The sequence below is a fragment of the Typopeltis vanoorti genome, chromosome 20 (assembly GCF_054136105.1).
Source record: "Typopeltis vanoorti isolate ZY-2024b chromosome 20, IOZ_Tvanoo_1.0, whole genome shotgun sequence".
Classification (NCBI taxonomy): domain Eukaryota; kingdom Metazoa; phylum Arthropoda; class Arachnida; order Uropygi; family Thelyphonidae; genus Typopeltis; species Typopeltis vanoorti.
Genome location: NC_143568.1, coordinates 91021321 through 91041537, shown reverse-complemented (window position 1 = coordinate 91041537; position 20217 = coordinate 91021321). Strand labels below are relative to the sequence as shown.

Sequence of the window (20217 nt, the reverse complement as noted above, 5' to 3'; positions counted from 1 at the left end):
ATAATTTGACGTTTGACCATCATTCCTGATGGCACAGCATTAAAAACAATTGTACAAATAATGTTACATATATTAACAATAACTGTTTAATTTAATGCAATCTTATTAACTTTATAACAGACACACTAGAAGTATATTATGTATATTTACAGTTAGGTAAAATAAGAGGCTGTTGTTGTTGTTGTTATTTGAGATTACTACCAAAACAACAGATGCTATGAGGCCAGCATAGCATATTAATAGATCTTATAATATTAAGATCTATTAATGTTAATTAATATCATGCTTATGTTAATTATGTCATAATTGGAGGTGTCATAATTACAATTAGATAATTATTAAATTAATAATAATTTACTAAATTGGGAAGTGAGTGTACATGGCCTGGTTTGCTGAGTGGTTAGTGTACCTACTCTCCAACCAACAGGCTAAGGGTTCAAATCCTGCTATGGGCATGGATGTTTGTGATTGTTCTTTAGATGGGATATGAATTTTATAGTCCATTGTGAGACCATTGCCCTCACTTACCGGAGGCCTGAAATGGCATTATTATTATTATGTGGCACCTGCAGGAAGTCTAAAGACTCATCGAGGGAGAGTGTGCCAACAGCATCGAACAATTGATCCCTTCCAACTACTAACCACGCTCAAACTTGCTTAACTTTTTGCGTGAGCCATTAGTTGCAGAGGCTCTACCAATCAACCAACCTTTGCTGGCAAGAAGTTCCATGTTTGGTCACTAGAACAGAATTTCTGGACCATGTAAAATAATAAATTAAATAGCCCACCCACAGTAATGTACTATAGGTTTGCAAATAACCTTCTGTGGATGGGAGCAACAACTCCCCCCCCCCACACACACACACGCACACATCATAGCACTGAATTATTATCTTACAACCTAGCAACCTTGGGTTGAGGTAGCCAATGTCATATAACTCACTGTAATGACTAAAATATGATGACAACAATGTAATTTCTTCTTCAATATAATTTATTATAACATGCTTAATTAGTTAATTTATTTACCAAAAACACACAAAACTTATTCTTAATTAAGACCATCTGTTTAATGCAACTATCTACTAGTTTTGCTAGCCTACTGTCTAGCTTTGTCAAGACTAAAAAGGTGAACAAAAAAATAATAAATGCAAAAAACGAACTAATACAGAACCGTTTACAACAGTTAGTACACAAAATTTAACAGCTCGCATGACAATGTGTGCATGTAGCGAGATGCTCTCCTCGATTGAGAAGATTGCTATCATCACAATAATAAGCATCTGATGCTTCAGATGCTTATTATTGTGAACACGCGTTACATAGTTTTTAGCATACTGTAGTACCTCTAAACTTAATGAATTAATCAGATTTTTCCATGTATCTTTCAATACTGCTCCTTGATTTCGGTTGAGGTTGTTTCCTGTTTGTAGACCACTGCTGCTTCTTTGAATATTCTGGATCTGTAATCATCCTCTATATATGGCATTAAGCTGTTTTCCCAGTCTATCGCATGGTTAAAAGTTGAGAAGTGATGTGCCAAGCCTCAGGTATCCGCTCTGTTGTGATTAACATCCCCAACGTGTTCCTTCTGCTAATTTCCAGGCTTCTTGAAGTTTGGCCAATGTAGGAAAGTCCACAAGTGCATGGTATTCTATAAACACCTGCATATTTGAAAAATAGAATGCTACCTTTAGGTGATCTTAAAAATTGTCTAATGGTTGTAGTAGGTTTGAACACAACTCTGATGTTGTAAGGCTTTAAAATTCTAGCTATTTTGGTGGAGACCGAACTAACATAGGGGATGACAACAGATGAAGCGTACTGAGTAGCTATTCTATGTTGTTGGAGGTTATTTTTATAAAGCAATTTGTTGATTATGTTCGAAGGATAACCATTTTGAGAAAGCATTTTCGATATTTGAGAAAGTTCTGTATGAACATCTTCTTCATCTATGAGTATCTTTTGGGGCTCTATTCCGTAACATATGGATGATGCTGTATTTTTGTATATGATGATGATTAGAAGTAAAATGCAGATACCGTCCAGTATCTGTTGGCTTTTTATATACATCATCATCATCATCATCAAATTCCTGCCATGTACCCTCAAGGGGTGTACAGGATATGACAGTACTACATGAAAAAATTACATCATTACTAACTTCCTATCTACAATTTTCCTCCAAATCAGTCTGTTACTTGTCAAGACTCCAACATTATCAGATCTTATATTTCTATCGTCTAAGGCACTTTGTACCGTATCAATCCACCTATATCTTGGTCTTCCTCTGGGTCGTTTTCCTGCCAACCTGGCAGAGAACACTTGTTTGGCTAATCTTTCCTCTCCCATTCTATTCAAGTGACCATACCATCTGAGATTAGCTCTGCTAACGCATTCCTGGATGCTGACAATGTCAAGTTCTTTTCTAATATCCTCATTTTTAATATGATATTGCCATTGATGCCATCTGTTCACGCCTCTAATCTTTCTCAGGACTCTCATATCTGCGGTCTCTAGTCTTTGGTCAAGTGTTTTACTTCTGACCCAGCTCTCAGATCCATAAGTTAAAATTGGTTTGAACACAGTCTTGTATACAGCTAATTTAGTGTTCCGACTAATTTCTTTCTTATTCCATATGAATTTATTCAATTGACTTCCCACGATACCAGCTTTGCTGATTCTGTTGTCTATTTCTATATTTAGTTTACCATCTTCAGTAAAAATTGTGCCTAAGTAGCTGAAATGTTTTACTTGTTCCACAGGTTCTCCATTCACAACACAGTTGACATTTTCAATGATTCTGCCTATTTTCATTGTCTTTGTCTTTTTATTGCTGACCTTCATACCATATCTATTACAACAGCTATTCAATTTAGTCAGAGAATCTTGCAGACTTGTAGCGGATTTATTTAGAAGTATAACATCATCCGCATAAAGCAAAGAGCTGACATTAACATCTCCAATTTTGATATCAGGTTTAATACCACATTCCTTCATAATGTGATCCATATAGATAATGAATAACAGAGGGGATAATGTACATCCTTGTCTCACACCAGATTTAACATTAAATCATCTTCCTGTACTTCCTTCAATTCTAACTGCTGACTCACAACTCAAATAAAGACTAAGTATTGCTTGATATAATGCCCCATTGACACCATATAACTGCAGCGTATTGAATAGCTTCTCTCTTGGCACCTTGTCATATGCCTTTTCCAAATCGACAAAACTTAAATACAGATCTTTGTTATATTCCCATGCTTTCTCGACTATTTGTCGTAAAGTGAAGATCTGATCCTGACAGCCTCTATTTGGCCTGAATCCAGCTTGTTCTTCACCAAGCTTTTCTTCCACAATTCTTCTCAACCGTTTCTCAAGTATACTTGCATATATCTTGCCAGGAACACTCAGTAGGGAAATACCTCTGTAATTCTCACATTCAGTTTTATTTCCCTTTTTATATATGGGTACTATGAGAGCTATACTCCAATCATCGGGAATTCGTCCCTCTGTCCAGGCTTTCTGAACTATGCAGTGCAGCCACTGTAAGACTCTTATACCACCATACTTCAGCATTTCTGGTCGAATATCATCTACTCCTGCTGCTTTTCCACATTTCAAGCCTTTGACGGCTTTTTCTACTTCAAGTATGAATATGTATTCCTGACTGCATTCCTGGTCAGTGTTTTTTATCACTGTGCTGTCATCACTGCTTGTTTCATTTAGCAGTTTTCCAAAGTAATTACTCCATACTTCAAGGATATCTTTTTCTCCTGTTTTCATGTCACCTTTATCATCTCTAATTCCTTTTACAGCACTCTTTCCTCCATTCCTAAGCTTCTTCAACAACCTCCAGAATATTTTGCCACCTTCTTGATATTTATTTTCTATATTCTTGCCAAAGTCCTCCCATGACTTTTGTTTAGCTAGTTTTACACACTGTTTAGCTTTCTTACATTTGTCTCTGTATTCTGTAAGAGTAAAAGCTGACTTATTTGCCAGGAACTTTTGATATGCTTTCTTCTTTTCCTTCACTACCTCTTTAACTTCCTGTGTCCACCAGGGAGTTCTGATTTTTTTATCTTTGCACACAACCTCACCACATGCCTCTCTGGCAGAATCAATCAATGTTTCCTTCAGAGTTTGCCACTGAATCTCCAAGGTTTGATTCCTGTTCTCAAACTCTTTCATTTTCTTTTCAATAATATTTCTGTATTTTAGTCTACAGTTTACATCTGAGAGCTGCTCAACTTTTATTCGCTTTAAAACTTTCTTACATGTTATTCTTTTCAATATGAAATTCAATTTTATCCTGCTCAAGACTAAATAGTGATCACTTCCAATTTCAAATCCTCTGTACACTCTGGTGTCCTGCACCAGGGAGAAAACATCACTATCAACAATAACATAGTCAATGAGACTTTTCTTATTCCTAGCCTCTTCTCTCCATGTGAATTTGTGCACATTTTTATGTTGGAACATGGTGTTAGTAATAACCAGTCCATGTCCTGAGCAGAAATCCAACAGATATTTGCCATTATTATTAGCTTTGCTCTTTTCTCCAAATTTTCCCAAAATATTTTTGTATGTCTCACAATCATTTCCTACTCTACTATTTAGATCCCCAACAAGGACCAACTTTTCCTTTTTCATTGTGTCAGTTGCTTTTTCTAAAGCCTCAAAAAATTCCTCCACTTCTATCTTAGTAGAACCTTCTGTGGGACCATAGGCACAAATAAGTCTCATTGTCCAGTTCCCCATTCTCATATTTGCCCACATTACTCTACTTGAGACTGACTGCCATTCAAGAAGATTAGCCTCGTATTTTGTGTTGAATACTATGGCTACTCCTTCTTTTCCTTGATTGTTATTGCCTGAATATAACATTTGTATTTATTGCTCAGAAAGATCTCACCAGTTTTGGTCTTTTTTGTTTCAGTAACCCCTATTATGTCGATCTGGTACTTATCTAATTCCTCAGCTAGCTCCATTTCTTTGCCATTCAGGCTTCTTACGTTGATAGTACCGATCTTTAACTCTGGTGATGTTGAGTTGGGGTTTGTTTTCAGATTTGTTCCAGTAGCTGACTTTTCGCTGTTCGCCCTGGTTCCCTGGCGAAAACAACGGGGGCCTTGTTTAACCGGGCGACGCCCCAGCCGGCATGAAATTTTGTCATGTTGTACCATCATTTTTTATTTTGGTTTAACCAATAAGAATACAATTTGGTCGGCTAAATCCCAAATTGCAGCCCATCCTCATTCGTTCCGTATCCAGGTAGATACCCAACAGGGTGCACCACGAGAAGGTGAGGATTGGACATTAGGTCAGAAGCCCTGTTTGGTTCTCCGGATTTCTTTAAAAACTATGTGGAGGTCTCCTCTCAGTTATACAGCTTTGACCCTTAAGCACCCCTTTTTTATATACAGTAAGTTTAAAATTATCATTCTCTTGTCTTTTGACCAGAATGTCTAAAAAAGGTAGTTGTTGACTGTTTTCCAATTCCAAAGTAAATTTGATTTTGTTATGAAGCAAGTTGATTTTATTTAAAAACACATGTAAGCTTTCTATTTTTTCTTTCCAAATGATAAAAACATCATCAACGTATCTCCACTAGATTGATGGTTTTTTAACAATGTTGGCTAGAATTTCATTCTCTAGTTTTTCCATGAACAAATCCGTACATGGTGGTTACAGGGGACTGCCCCATGGCCAGACCATCTAATTGTTGATAAACGATGTTGTTGACTTTAAAGAAATTAGACTTCAGGCAGTGATTGAAGAGTTGTGTGATATCTCTAGGAAAGAGATCCCTTACAGTGTTAATGACCTCCTCAACCGGAACATTTGTGAATAAGGAGACCACATCCTAACTGGCCATTATGTCTGTTTTTGAAAGCCTAACATTCTTGAGTTTCTCAACAAAGTGTTGAGAGTTCTTCAAATAAGACTCTGTTTGTCTGATTTTTCCTTTAAGTAGGTTGGCAAGGTGTTTTGCTAATAGATATGTGGGGGGGGAGAATCTGCCATCAACGATCGGACGTAGTGGAACTTCTTTATGCACTTTGGGAGCACCATAGAGGCGAGGTGTTATTGGATGTGAAATCAAGAGAATGATAATTTTAAATTTACTACATATAAAAAGCCAACAGATACTGGACGGTATCTGCATTTTACTTCCAATCATCATCATCCATATGTTACGGAATAGAGCCCCAAAAGATAGTCATAGATGAAGAAGATGTTCGTACAGAACTTTCTCAAATATCGAAAATGCTTTCTCAAAATGGTTATCCTTCGAACATAATCAACAAATTGCTTTATAAAAATAACCTCCAACAACATAGAACAGCTACTCAGTACGTTTCATCTGTTGTCATCCACTATGTTAGTTCAGTCTCCACCAAAATAGCTAGAATTTTAAAGCCTTACAACATCAGAGATGTGTTCAAACCTACTACAACCATTAGACAATTTTTAAGATCACCTAAAGGTAGCATTCTATTTTTCAAATATGCAGGTGTTTATAGAATACCATGCACTTGTGGACTTTCCTACATTGGCCAAACTTCAAGAAGCCTGGAAATTAGACAGAAGGAACACATTGGGGATGTTAATCACAACAGAGCGGATACCTGAAGCTTGGCACATCACTTCTCAACTTTTAACCATGTGATAGACTGGGAAAACAGCTCAATGCCATATATAGAGGATGATTACAGATCCAGAATATTCAAAGAAGCAGCAGTGGTCCTACAAACAGGAAACAACCTCAACTGAAATCAAGGAGCAGTATTGAAAGATACATGGAAAAATATGATTAATTCATTAAGTTTAGCAGAACTACAGTACGCTAAAAACTATGTAACGCATGCTCACAATAATAACTGAAGCATCTCGCTACATGCAAGATGCTTCAGTTCAGTTAAACGGTTCTGTATTAGTTCATTTTTTGCATTTATTATTTTTTTGTTCACCTTTTTTTTTCTTTAGTCTAATTTTAATTAAGAATAAGTTTTGTGTTTTCTAAATATACAAAGACCAAATATGAATAATCTAAATCCGGCATGGGCAACCTTTCCTAGTTCAGGGGTCAAATTATCATTCTGTCTCCGAGTCAAGGGCTGGACCAAATTATTAAATAAAATAAATTAATATAAAATGAATTAAAACAAGTTGCTACTTAATATTTCATTTATTAATAATATAATAAATTTTGTTTGGTATAAAGCTCTACATAAATTTTAAAATATAATGAACAACATAACAATTTAATGCGAAGATTGGCCTTGTACTTCAACTATAAGACTATCAATATGAAGTTAATATAATAGCAGTATTGAAAGATACATGGAAAAATATGATTAATTCATTAAGTTTAGCGGAACTACAGCACGCTAAAAACTATTTAACGCATGTTCACAATAATAACTGAAGCATCTCGCTACATGCACACATTGTCACGGAAGCTGTTAAATTTGGTGTACTAACCATTGTAAATGGTTCTGTATTAGTTCGTTTTTTGCATTTATTATTTTTTTGTTCCCCTTTTTTAGTCTTGACAAAACTAGATAGCAAAACTAGTAGACGTTCTTATACATAGTTGTATTAAACAGATGGTCTTAATTAAGAATAAGTTTTGTGTTTTTTAAGTATACAAAGACCAAATATGAATAATCTAATTTATTAACATTAATTCATTTAAAATCATATGAAATAGTATTATTAAATTTAGTTGATTACAGTAGCTATTTATACTCTGTTATATAATCCAACTGCTCTCTAATAACCATTTTATTCATTTCTATTCATATTTTGTTTGATAAAGGCCATGTCACTTAGCCAAAAGCTCAGCAGAGATTACTTAATAAAAGTGATTATTTCTGTAATTATATATTAACTGTGTGGCAAGTTTTGACTCACTAAATTAAGTATTGCAAACATTATTTACCTGAGGCCATAATTTTTCTTCTATCCTGCTGTTCATTTCTTTCATTGGTAAACAATTTTTGGCATCCATTGATTTCAATTTTGGCAGTAGACACAATGCTATATATCTGTCTGCTTGCTTTTAAAATAAAAACAAATGTGTCAACATTTTAGTTTCATTATATATGTAAAACGTTTAACAATATATAATGCTGTAATTCCTTTCAATTAGTATTTCTTTATTAATGCTTTGTATAAAAGAAATTTTTGTATAACTATAGCATGTTGATTGGATTACAATATTTATTGGTATCAAGAAAGAAAGGACTCACCTCAATTTCCTTTTAATTCTGGAACTCATAAAACTTGACCAAAAAAAAAAAAAAGGACTGAACCTTCTGACTAAGGTTATTCATTATTATAGAACTGCAGCCTTGTTGACATTATTTTGTTTTCATTTTTACTATCATGTCATTTCACCATGACAGGCAGTAGTGTGCTTGCACAGATTTCCAAATAAGATGAAGTACACTGAGTGATGGAAAAAAAAAAAAGCTTCTGACTAGAAACAGAATGTATTGTTCTGGAAGTTGGAGTTTTTGAGGAGAAATAGAATGTAAAGAAAAGGACCCCCCCCCCTCTGCAATCCAGAAAGGTGGAAACGATCATCAAGAGAAGACAAGTAGTTTTTCCAAAACTAACAGATGAATCTTCTTTCCAAGGATGTTAAAATGAAATGTGGATAAAATGACTAAGAAAGGATTATATAGTTTTTCCCAAATTAATGGCCAGTTCCTTTTAAATACATTGAGAAGCAAATTTATTCTGTTGAAATGCTTTAAACACTGAAGAAATGAATGTTGTGCTCATAAGCAAAGGAGTTTCCAGAAGAAAAAAAGGGAACTTTAAAATTATCTTTATGCTGCATTTCCAAAGAAGCAGAAGAGGAACTAATACATGCTTAAAGATGGCATTAAAGAAGAAACATAATCATATGCACAATTATTTATTTATTTATTTTCAAAAAATAGGTATGAGTTACCTAAATAGATTTCAACAATACACTATTGAGAGAGGAAGAAACAGTGATTATTAAATGAGGGGCTTCAGTGGTTTTGTTTGTTTGCTTGTTTTCACCAAATCCAGTGATTTTGAAGATAAGAAATTTTTGTGAATGTTTTTTTTTATTATTATTTTCTGAGGTAAAGGTTTTGGGCTCTTCTAGATTATAAGTTTTATTCATAAGGCTGTATAGCACTCGAGAAGTACAAACATTTTACATATACTGTAGCATAAAATGATTACAATGATGCTTGCTATCTTTTCAGTTATTTTGTATTTGGAAAACTTATTATCATAATAAGTAATTATCGTATGATGATACAATGGCCGTGAATCCCCTTTAAGGGGAGGTATGGCACCATCTCAGTCCCTCCAAATTTTATACGGCTCGGAAGCAGCATATCTGATGAATCAGGCCTATGGCTGGGTCAGTATTCGTGACTGTAATCCGTGTGTGTTCACGGGACCAGTTTGCCCGCTTGCGGGATGAAAAACCAGATAAACTGGCAGAAAAAACTCTGCTGCCCATGCTCAAGACTGGCTAACTTGACTATAGCTGGGGAAGATCCTTAAACTCCTCGCATCATCGACGGGAATCAAACCTAGGACATTTCTTCCCCGGGCATATGGTTACGAAGCGCAAAGCTACTAGGCTAACTGCGGATAACATAATAATAAATACCCTGGATAGAAACCTGTGTTATTAACTGGATAAAACTAGTTAATAAACAACTTGGTACACAACTGACAATTATCGATCCCCAACTCTGATGAATTGGCTATGTCAGCCACATACCAAATACTCATCTTTTCAGCATATGTTGATGATTTCGATAAGAATAAGAACTAATAAAAGTAAAGCACATCATATCGCATGGGCCAAAGTTCCTCAACCATCAGTGCCTCATAGAATCATGTACCATTGCAAATGTAGTTATACAAATAATCTTCATTTGCAATTTTTGATCTGAAATCTTTATGGTAGCTTGGGTTTTGTAAACATTCATAAATTGAATGTTTACAAAACACCCATGTGAAGAAACAGTGGTTGCTTTTTATTGAAAAGACTTATTTCAATGAAAATAAAACTACTAAAATGCATACCAGCCTTATGATGCTTATTTTTATAGAGAGGTAAAAAATGAGACCTGGATATTTCTGATATTTGCACAATTTCAAAAATGCCCAGTTCTCATATTAGAAATCATAAACTATTTATTAAAATAGGCAAGACCATATCAAAATACATGTACTCACATAATCAATTACAACACTTTTGTTTAAGAAATTTAAGATATGCTTCTTGTGTGTATCAAACTAAGAACATGTTCTGTTGTCTTCCTTACACAAAGTATCATCATCATGCATGATGTAGTTAGGATATTTGAAGTGAACAATATAGTTGTAGAGAATGACAGTTGAGGTTCAGTCAGAAATAAGATTGGATTCTGATACCTAAAAATAGTGGTGCACATTACATCATTAATGGTTTTTATTATTACTATTATTATTGAGGCACTGTACATTAGTGAAATAAATGTATGAAGTTTTTTTTTTTGCATGGGGATTTTGGTTTTTAGTTCTATTTATGTTACTTTCTGATGCATTTTTGATATTCAATATTTGAAATTCCCTCAAAGACAACCTGACAGTAAGCAGTAGCAAGTATGATTATCAACCTGCTAGTCAGGAAACTTGATGTATTACCATTAGGTTCAGCCCTGTGTACTAGCTGCCAACTCATCGAATATCTCTTTACTGCTAATCAATTAACTAGGGTGCTGGCTTCCTAGTCAATTAATTACGGGTGTATTGAACATGTCCAGCAAGACTATTACCAACCCTGCATATGTGAAGAAAAGATGATGGGACAAACAACAAGAATCCAACTCTTGGTGTCATAAAAGTTTATCTACTGCATGTATTATACTATTGAACATCCTATAACTCTATTCTGTTGTGTTTTTTATTTGTGACAATGCATAATAATACTTAGATGTTGTAAAACAATAGTGTATTTGCAACCTGAAATTTTTGGTAATAGTACAAAATCTTTGCAAGTTTACATTTTTTTTTATTATATATCACAATAACTACCATAACAATAGCTCAATGGTATTAGTTTTCATAATTCAAATATCACAAAAGAAAGAACAGCAATAAAAAACAGCAGTGTATTGATTTCAAAGACAATACTTACTGTCAAAGGATTTCCAGTTAAGGACAACTCTTGTAGATTTGGATAATTTTTGAGAAAGTGGACATCTTTTATCATATTGTCTTCACAATTCAGTTTTTTCAATGATTGTAAGTACACATTAGGCATAGTTCTGAGTCTGTTACCAGAAACATCTAAACTTTTTATTCCTGTCATTTCTATCAGCAGACTAGCATCTACGCTAACAAGATCATTATTAGCCAGACTATATAAAACAAAAAATATATATATTAAAAAAAAAAAAACTTAAAGAATGATATACTGTATATCACAACAAAAGAGTTTATCATCAGTTGCAGAAATTACATATGTGCAATATGAAATTTAAGTAATCAAGTGATCTGTTAATTATTATCTACTGGATATCAATGTATGATCTATATTACAATAAACAATATTCTATTAAGATCAGCCAGAGTTGTACAAGAATGATTTTCGGATAGGCTTTACCTCTCAAGATTATGATTGCATAAGACTAATTTATTTCTTAAGTCTGGGTTAGATAATCTGAAATCTTTATTCTAGAATATCAACAGAGCAAGGATTCCAGATCATTAGAGCAAGTTAATAATTTAATATGGATGATTACATGGAAAGGATTTTGTATGATAAAATGTGTGCATGCACACATTTTATCATACAAAATGTGCTCATTACGAAAGACATACAGTTTGTGATTCATAAGTGCCAGAAATGTGGGCAGTGCTAAAAGAAAGAGCGTGAACAAATATTAGTGATATAAATGGGAGTATGAAAGATGAGGTAGAAGTAATGTGAAAGAAGAGAGTTTTTTTTTTTTTTAACGTTGAGCCCATAATAACATGACAAGTTGATGGATCAACCTATGGTACATTAGTACCATACATGGATAGTGGGTTGGGAAAGGAAGAACTTGTTTACATTTGATTTAAAAGACTGTATATTGTATTCTTTGGAAAACCCAACAGGGGGAAGACTGTTCCACAATACAGCGGTCGCAGGGATGGAGGAGGAGGAAAAGAAACCTGTTGGGTTTCAAAGTGCATTGTGAAAAGATGTTGAGCAGCAGATGCACGTGTTCCAATGAGCTTAGTACTAAATGGGGAAATTATTGATGCTATTTCAGATGAACATTTCCCATGGAAATATTTATAGAATACATATATTGCAGAAACCAAATGCCTGTGCAATAGTGGGAGGTACTGAGTCAAGCATTTTGATGGAGCTTTTAGGGTCCTCACCCCATATGTGTAAGCAATATTCAATAGCTGGGTGGATTTGCATTTTGTATAAAGTTAACAGCTGTTCAGGGGTGAAGTAACGTTTTGAGCGAAAGAGAAATCCTAGTTTTTTAGATGCTGAGGATGCAATGGTTGTGATGTGTTTAAGAAAGGAGAGGCTTGGTGTCAGGATAATTCCAAGAGAAATCTCATCTTGTTTGGGAATTTGGGTGTTGTCAAAAATAATACTGGGAGAAAATGATGAGAAATAAGACAGAACTGGGTTTTATTAGCATTTGAAATTGACAAGGCTATCTGAACCCCATTGGAAGATGGCTTGGAGATCAGAATTGAGAGAGGTGGTGGTTGATGTTCTGTAGGTTGAAGTGAATTGTGTAGAGTAAGGTTTATTAAATGAAAGGGAGGAGTGCAATGTGCTGTCATCTGCAAAACTGTGTATTGGAGGTCAACTGAAGTAGGGTGGCAGTGATGAGAGAAAAACACACTTGCATGGAGTCATTCATGGGAGCTAAAGTGAAAGAAACATATGGCATGTTGTACATCAGAAGGAGAAGTGAGTGAAAAGAGTATCAAACAGCAAGAAAATGGGAATAAATAGAGATTATGTTATGGTGACTATAATAAGAGGTGTGCTTGAAATATGACTGAAATGATTTTTGGGGTGCAAAAAGATCGGTGATGTTAGTGTAACTGTTATAAAGTCAAGAGGGAAAGTGAAAGAGTTGTTTGTTTTGGCAGGTATAAAAAAGTGAGAGAGTAAAGACCGTGAGCCTACTGCTATAGTATGACAGGAGTGAAGTGAGAATAGGAGCCAGTATTGCAAACAACTCTATATGAAAATGGTAATCCTCAGATGTTTGGAGATAATTTAATGGCCAAAAAGGCTTATATATGGCTGATGGAGTTCATTTGAATGGTTCTGGAGTGAGATGCTAAAAGTGAAAAATCAAGGAAATTGATTGATGCTGTGAAGGAAGAAGGGAGAGAAAGAAGGAATGCAGGCATAACTCCCCACCAGGAGGGTGGGAGGGAGAGGGTATGATCACTTTCCCAGCTGGAGGCAAAGTGATCATGAAGTTATGTGAAATTTTTCAGTTAAGGATATATGGAACTACAGAGCTAATGATTATGACAAACTTAGGAGGCAGTTTGGAGCAATGACATACATAAGAGAGCAGTGCAAGGGAACAATGTAGGTAGTACATAGAAAATGGTCAGGGACTGTTAGAAAGAAGCAGTGTCACACTGGACACCCAGAGGCAGGAAGATAAACTATGGAAGAGGTAAATGAATGAGCAATCTCATAAATTTGGAAAATAAATAAATAAATAAATACATAAAACATTGTGGGGTAAATATAAAGAAAAGATGATCAATACACTCATGAGCAATACAAAGCATGGTGACATATATCAGATATTGATATAATCTGATTATCAGATTATATCAATATCTTACTTTTGCCAGAATGAAGCCTTTTAGCTACTTTATTTCAGTATTTTAATTATGTACCTGCTGAGAGTTCATTTATGAAAAATATCAATTTCTGACATGAGGATGCTGTGGTTGGAAGGAGGATTTTTGCCCACTTCAGGTTTCTGCCTAGTCTCTGGTGAGAATCATAAGTTCAAAACAGCTGTCAGGCCTATGAAATCTAAATACATAAATAAAAGACTTGTGGAATGAGTTCATGCCTTTTAAGTAGTACAAACCAAAGCAGCTCTGCTCTGATGCTGAAGGTTATATTCTCATAAGCTTGGCCACCTTTGCTACGAGTTGCACTACCTTACCACAGTCCTGAAGATATTTTCAGGCGCAAACTTTGTTTTCTCACACTTGGATAAAAGATTAAACTAAATTTATTATAGACTAACCAAGTGCAAAATAAACTTTCAACATTTTTCTCTAAATCCAGAGTAATTTAATAATAAGGTGGCACACCTTATGGCAACTCCTATAGGTAAAGATAACCTCTCCATTGCTTTTGCCTGGTATCTCCACTTCAGGGCCTGGCTCCCACTGAAGAGACCTCAATAAAGGTCGAAACCGGTGCGGGACAGATCCGGCTCTGACAGGCTCCGCTTGGAGGTGGGTTTTTGCCTGTCTCTGAGTGGGCCACCGCTGAGATTATGGCTCTGCTTTGTGGCGGGGTGAACCTGCCAACAGGTAGAGCCAATGCTGAGAAGTTCTTCTTGGTGATGGGGATGAGCCTGTCACTGAGGGGAACAACACTGAGTTGGGCAATCTTTCGGGATCGTCTTATTTTTAGAGCCCGCTTCACCTATACAAAGGTCGAAACCGGTATGGGTAGTGGCCCTTCCCTTAATGCATAACATTATACATATCCACAAGGAGATGTGTTTTGCATTATGGGAGATACTGAGATAGGAGTGATGGTAGCTTGGCCACCTTTGCTACAAGTTGCCTGGTGTTGTACTACCTTACCTCAGTCCTGAAGATATTTTCAGGTGCAAACTTTGTTCGCTAACACTTGGATAAATGATTAAACTAACTTTATTATAACAGAGGAAGCAATAGTCATGCCATGGAAAATAGTAGTTCTAGAGGCCATTCCATTAGTACCTTTACAGCACCAAAGGACCTGATGTTTAGTGTAGTCAGAGAAGGGGGCATTTTATGAGAAGATTGTGGTCTGAGTTACTGAGAGGAGAGATAACCTCTACAGTGTGTCTGGAAGGAGAACTAGTTAAAAAAAGATCAAGGGTATTGGGAAAGTGGAGGGGATTATTGGAAATTCAGGTAGGCAAGTGTATGATTTGCATTAGATCACTGCTTGTAGCAAAAACTTCCATATCATGTTCAGCTTGGAATGCTCCTATGATGACAGAATGTGAGTGTTTATGGGTTGCAGAAGTTGGTTGATAGTCAGAAAAGAGAATATCACATATCACATACACATATAAGTTATTAACATGATTTTATAGGATAGATAGATGAAATTTTTTAATACATGGCTGTGGGGAGGGAGCAACGGGACTGCACTAGAAGTTCAGCAAGAGTATGGTTAGCAAAGATGTAATGACTGACCCCCCCCCCTTGGTGAATGAGAGGGTGGCCGGGTGTATTTTTCAGTGCAATGTCTGTGCGTGTGTTTAAGGAACAGTATAGTTGGCACTATGTGAATAATGATTAGTGCAAGTCACAAACGTGGAGATTTAGGTACTCCACTGCGATGTCTTGATCAGAATATTATTAATATTAATCTGAATACCACTGATGAACAATGCCGATCCCATGAATACTAAATAATAATAAAAAGGAAAAGAAACGTCTTCTATCCATCATCAAAAACATAAATATATAAATATACACTTAATTAAGATGCATGTTCGATTGAATATATATATATATATATATATGCAAAAACTAACCATAAATCTTTTATTTCGGATAATGATAGGCAACCCGTTCGATCCAGTAACAATTTTTTTGTTAACACAGGCATTGTAATGTCTATATTGATGTATATCTTTAAAAAGTTCTAAGCAATATTACAACTAGCATTTGTAAACTTATATTAAAAACATTAATTTCATTCCCGTTTTAACTTTTTCTCAATAGCCTTTGGCAAGAAAACAACATAACAATGAAAACAAATCTTTTAAAATCTTTAAAAGTTCTGAATCACATTCTTTTCACGACTAGAATCAACAGTCAAAATTTGGCGCTCCTACGAAACTAAAAGCTATTTGCATCTTTCAGTTGCGAAGTTCTTTTTTTGTAACTTTCTGGTTCATAATGTTAGTAATACACGTGATTGATAAAATATTTAGAAGACGCGTACAAATATTAGTTTTATAACTGCTCGTTTCTCTCTCTCTTATTATTTTATCACTGTTACGCTATGTGTACCATTTAATCTGCGTTGTGCACTGACTTACTGTTCTTACTCCGTTGGAGCAAGTTTTCATTCAGTGCTGTGTAATTGGTTCGGCTTTGTATCGTAATATCGAAAATGGCTGATGTTGTACGTCGTGCTGAACAATATTCCCCAAAATCGAGTCCAAGAGGAGCTCGCTCTCCTGTTGTTCCTCGTCAGGATTCTACGGGAACATTAAAAACCACCATATCTTTAGGCAAAACACCTGCTATAGTTCACAGTGGGCCATTTTATCTTATGAAGGAACCTCCAAGTAAGCAGTTAGATTCTGACTGAAAGACAGCACACATTTATTTTCAAAACATACTGGAGTTCTAGGTTTTCTGATTAAAGTTAAAGCTAATATAGTAGAAAACTATATCATATGATGGAGGCAAATTAACAAAGTGCACATATACAATTTAATTAATACTTTTCAAAACAACGTAAATATTCTGTTTCACTTTCTTACATTTTAAGCCGGTGAAATTAATGAAAGTGGATAGCACTGATATTAATTTTTTTTTTTCCAATCCGATTGAGATGGTCAGTTATTAATATTTTGGAATTTAGGGATGTGGGATGATTGACAGTTCTTTAAATGTAATAGTGATTGTTTACATCGTAACCATGTTTAAATGACCCAAAAGAACAATGTGACTAAAAGTTTGGTTGTGGAAATGTCATGTTTAATAAACAGTGATGGTGTTAGATTATTATTACGAGAAAAATAAATGATATATAGATTCAACGTATGGAACTAAAACTTAAAGTTTTTAAATTTAAATATTTATATTTCTATCCACGTACTTGCTGATGAGATTATCCTCCATTCACTATCATATGACGAACAGAACAAATATCCTGAAGGCTGACTCATATTTTAAAATATCAATCCTCCTTGCAATGTCGTGTGTGTGTAGCATATGAGTCCCTTGTGTGGTCAATTTTTTTTTTTGAATAACCGAAGGTTATAATTTATAGGGGAAAATTGTGCAGGAAAGACTCCAGAATAGGAAGGTAGAAGATATGAAAGAGTGAGAAGTTTGTTATATTTGGGACTTGACAACGATGAATGTTGCCCAAGAGTTCTTTGTGTGTTTTATAGATTTAAGGAAAAGTTGAGGGAGGGATGGCATCTGCTAATTTGGAAAAACAATGCATGAAAATACCTGTAAAAGAGTCACAAAATTGGAAACAGTATATCTAAGGGTATATGGTTGGATTGAATCTGTTAGAGAAGGGTTACTAATTAAATGTATTATTCTCATCTAGCATCAAGCATTTTTAGAGATTTTGGCTGCACCATCCCTCTTGAGGTAGGGCAGATTTGGGATTTTAGGTAGTATTAGGAGTTGCATAGGTGAGAAATAATGTCTTAGTTCGATGCCTAAGAGGCAATGAATGTGATGTACTTATGCCGAGAGAAAGATGTTAGTGATGCAAGTCAGTACAAGAAGAGATATCTGATCTGGCATGGAGATCTGGACATTGTCAAAGCTATTGCGAGATGAAGTGCAGTATTTCTTGTATTGAAATAGGGCAAGATTGTGTTTTGATAGTATTGAAGTATTGGAGGTTGTGTTTAGGGCACTCATTATGGAAGCTCTTTTAGCTTGGTAGCATTGCAAGGTTTGTTGAATGAAAAAGACGAATAAAGTGTACTGTCCTCGACAAAACTGTGGATGGGATTTGAGGTTACTGATAGGTTATTTAGTGCAAGAGCAAGCATAGAACCTTGGTGTGCTCAAGCATTTATAGAGAAATCTGCAGAAAGGTAATTTGTTGCATTTTCATAAAGAAAATTGGCAATCTAGTTTCAACTGGTTAGGACAACCTTGTGAACTTCATTGCTACCAAAACATAGTCTTGTGTTATTTCTGGCAAGAAAGATCTCTCCTCACTTCCAGTCTTTGATAATACTCAGATCCATGGCCAAGATCAGGTTTCTCTTCTTGGGCTGACTTATGATGGTTATCAAGACTGGATTTACATCTGTAGGCTTTCTTGGCACAAACATTACGTCTGTAGCATTCTGCTGGAAATATTTGTGCTCTAGATACTACAGATGCAGTGTTTGTTAGTGATTGTTTTGAATACTGCCTTCAAAATTAGTTAGTGCACCAAAATGTGAACGTGGATGGTAGATAGCATTGGTGTAGTTGTAGTTGGCAGATTGAAGTAGAGAGAGAGAGAGACGTAGAGTAGGTGCCCTCCCTCGATGAGTCTGTGGACTCCCTGGAGGTGTCACATAATAATAATAAATAATAATAAAATCTTTTCTAAAAATACTTGATGCTATGCCAAAGAGGACAATCTGGTTAATAGATGACTTCTCACGTAGACTCACTTCATCTTTTTCTTATAGGTGTTCTGTTTTTGCTCTTTAAGCCTTTTCTACAGATATTTTCATGGGTTAATCACCATTCCTTCACAACATCCATTCACAGTTAATCTTCACACTTAGTTGAACCAATTTTTCATCTTCATCTTTTATCCTGTCTTCCTCTGTTTTTTGAAACAGTCTTTCTTATGTAATTTTCCCCAAGTACAGCTTTCAGCCATTCAAGAAACAAGCTCTTTCTTCCTCCTTAATGACTTGTCCACACACACACCACTCTGATGTTAGATTTTGTGATTTCTTGTATGCAAGATTAATATATACAAATGTAACACAGATTCTGCTACTGTCAGTGGCGCACTCAAGATTTAATCTTGGGGGGGGGGGCGAGTTGAGTAAACGATTTGAGAATATACACTATGCATTGCATACGAGCTATGACTGAGCATCTGCAGTGATCGCCGATACATGATACCCGTGATCTCCTCTGGCCCTGCTTGGGCAAACGAAGTAGCGCCCGAGCACTACTTCATTCGCTTTGCGTTCACAGCAAAGTATGCATCCCAGAAGTTGGATATTTGGCAGGTGAGAGATCGGAAAGCACATACACGCAGAAAATATAGGAAATGAGAAGAACTTTGTGAGCTAGAGATTAGTATTATAGACCTCAGCAGCATTGCATCAGAGGCAGGAGAATACTGACCTAGAGAGATGAGTAGTGTGATTGTGTGAGATAACAAGTGGAAAAAGTGGGTAGTGTGGTAAGTTTGAATCATTGTGAAGTTTTCTTAGATGGTCTGTCTTAGCTGAGAGGATGAATGGCGAGCAAGAGTGGGTAGCTTGCAGAGAGAGAGAGAGAGAGATGCAGTGATAGAGGAAGTGGAATGTCTCAGGAATGAGTTCAGAAGCATGAAAGAAAAGATTAAGCAACTGGAAACAATGAATGCAGAATGAATCGAAGTAGGGTGAGAGAGAGTTATGGGAATGATAGAAGAGGAGAGAATAGAAACAGAAGAGAGGGAATGAGAAAAATGCAAGGGAGTGCTGGAACCAGGGATGGAGAGATACCTGGACAAAATATAAGTAGGGGAACAAAGAAAGAAAGTGTTAGAGGAGAGTGAGGGATGCAGATGAGCAAGGAAGGAACAGAGTGTCTCCATGCAAGTTATGTGATGCATGGAGACACGATGATCTCTGGTGGGCAAGTTAGAATGCCTGAGGAGTGTTGCCTGGAGGAACGATAGAAAGTATGGCTATGACTTGACTACTTGTATATAGAAATATTACTTCAACCTTGGTATTACTTCTGGGTCTGGCTTCCACTGATGAGACCTCAATAAAGGTCTAGGTAGTGGCCCTTCCCATAATACATAGCATTGTATATGTTCAATATGTGCATTGCATTATGGGATACTAAGGCAATTGATGTGAAGTCATTAGCCTCTGTATACAAGTAGCTCAGTTGTGAAGTTACTTCACATGTAATGCTTACATTTGGATAAAGGATGAAACCAAGAATATAATTACTTGACATCTCTAATTTTTAGAGAGGTTTTCGATATTC

At 35.7% G+C, this 20217-nt stretch overlaps 2 protein-coding genes across 3 annotated transcripts in view; one reads left to right on the top strand and one right to left on the bottom strand.

The window, feature by feature from the left end:
• Positions 1-15960, bottom strand: part of LOC150095642 (leucine-rich repeat and WD repeat-containing protein 1-like) — a 154362-nt gene extending 138402 nt beyond the window's left edge. For both annotated transcript variants that reach the window (XM_090410281.1, XM_090410282.1), the window contains exons 1-3: positions 15825-15960; positions 11195-11417; positions 7955-8071 (exon numbers count right to left, since the gene is read on the bottom strand). In XM_090410281.1, coding sequence (XP_090266407.1) covers positions 7955-8071; positions 11195-11417; positions 15825-15898 — 414 coding nt within the window. In that variant the 5' untranslated portion in view covers positions 15899-15960. The remainder of the gene's footprint in view (positions 1-7954; positions 8072-11194; positions 11418-15824) is intronic.
• Positions 15961-16255: 295 nt separating this feature from the next.
• LOC150095641 (mediator of RNA polymerase II transcription subunit 19-like) overlaps positions 16256-20217 on the top strand; it is a 91006-nt gene continuing 87044 nt past the window's right edge. The window contains exon 1 of the mRNA XM_090410283.1: positions 16256-16586. Coding sequence (XP_090266409.1) covers positions 16409-16586 — 178 coding nt within the window. The 5' untranslated portion in view covers positions 16256-16408. The remainder of the gene's footprint in view (positions 16587-20217) is intronic.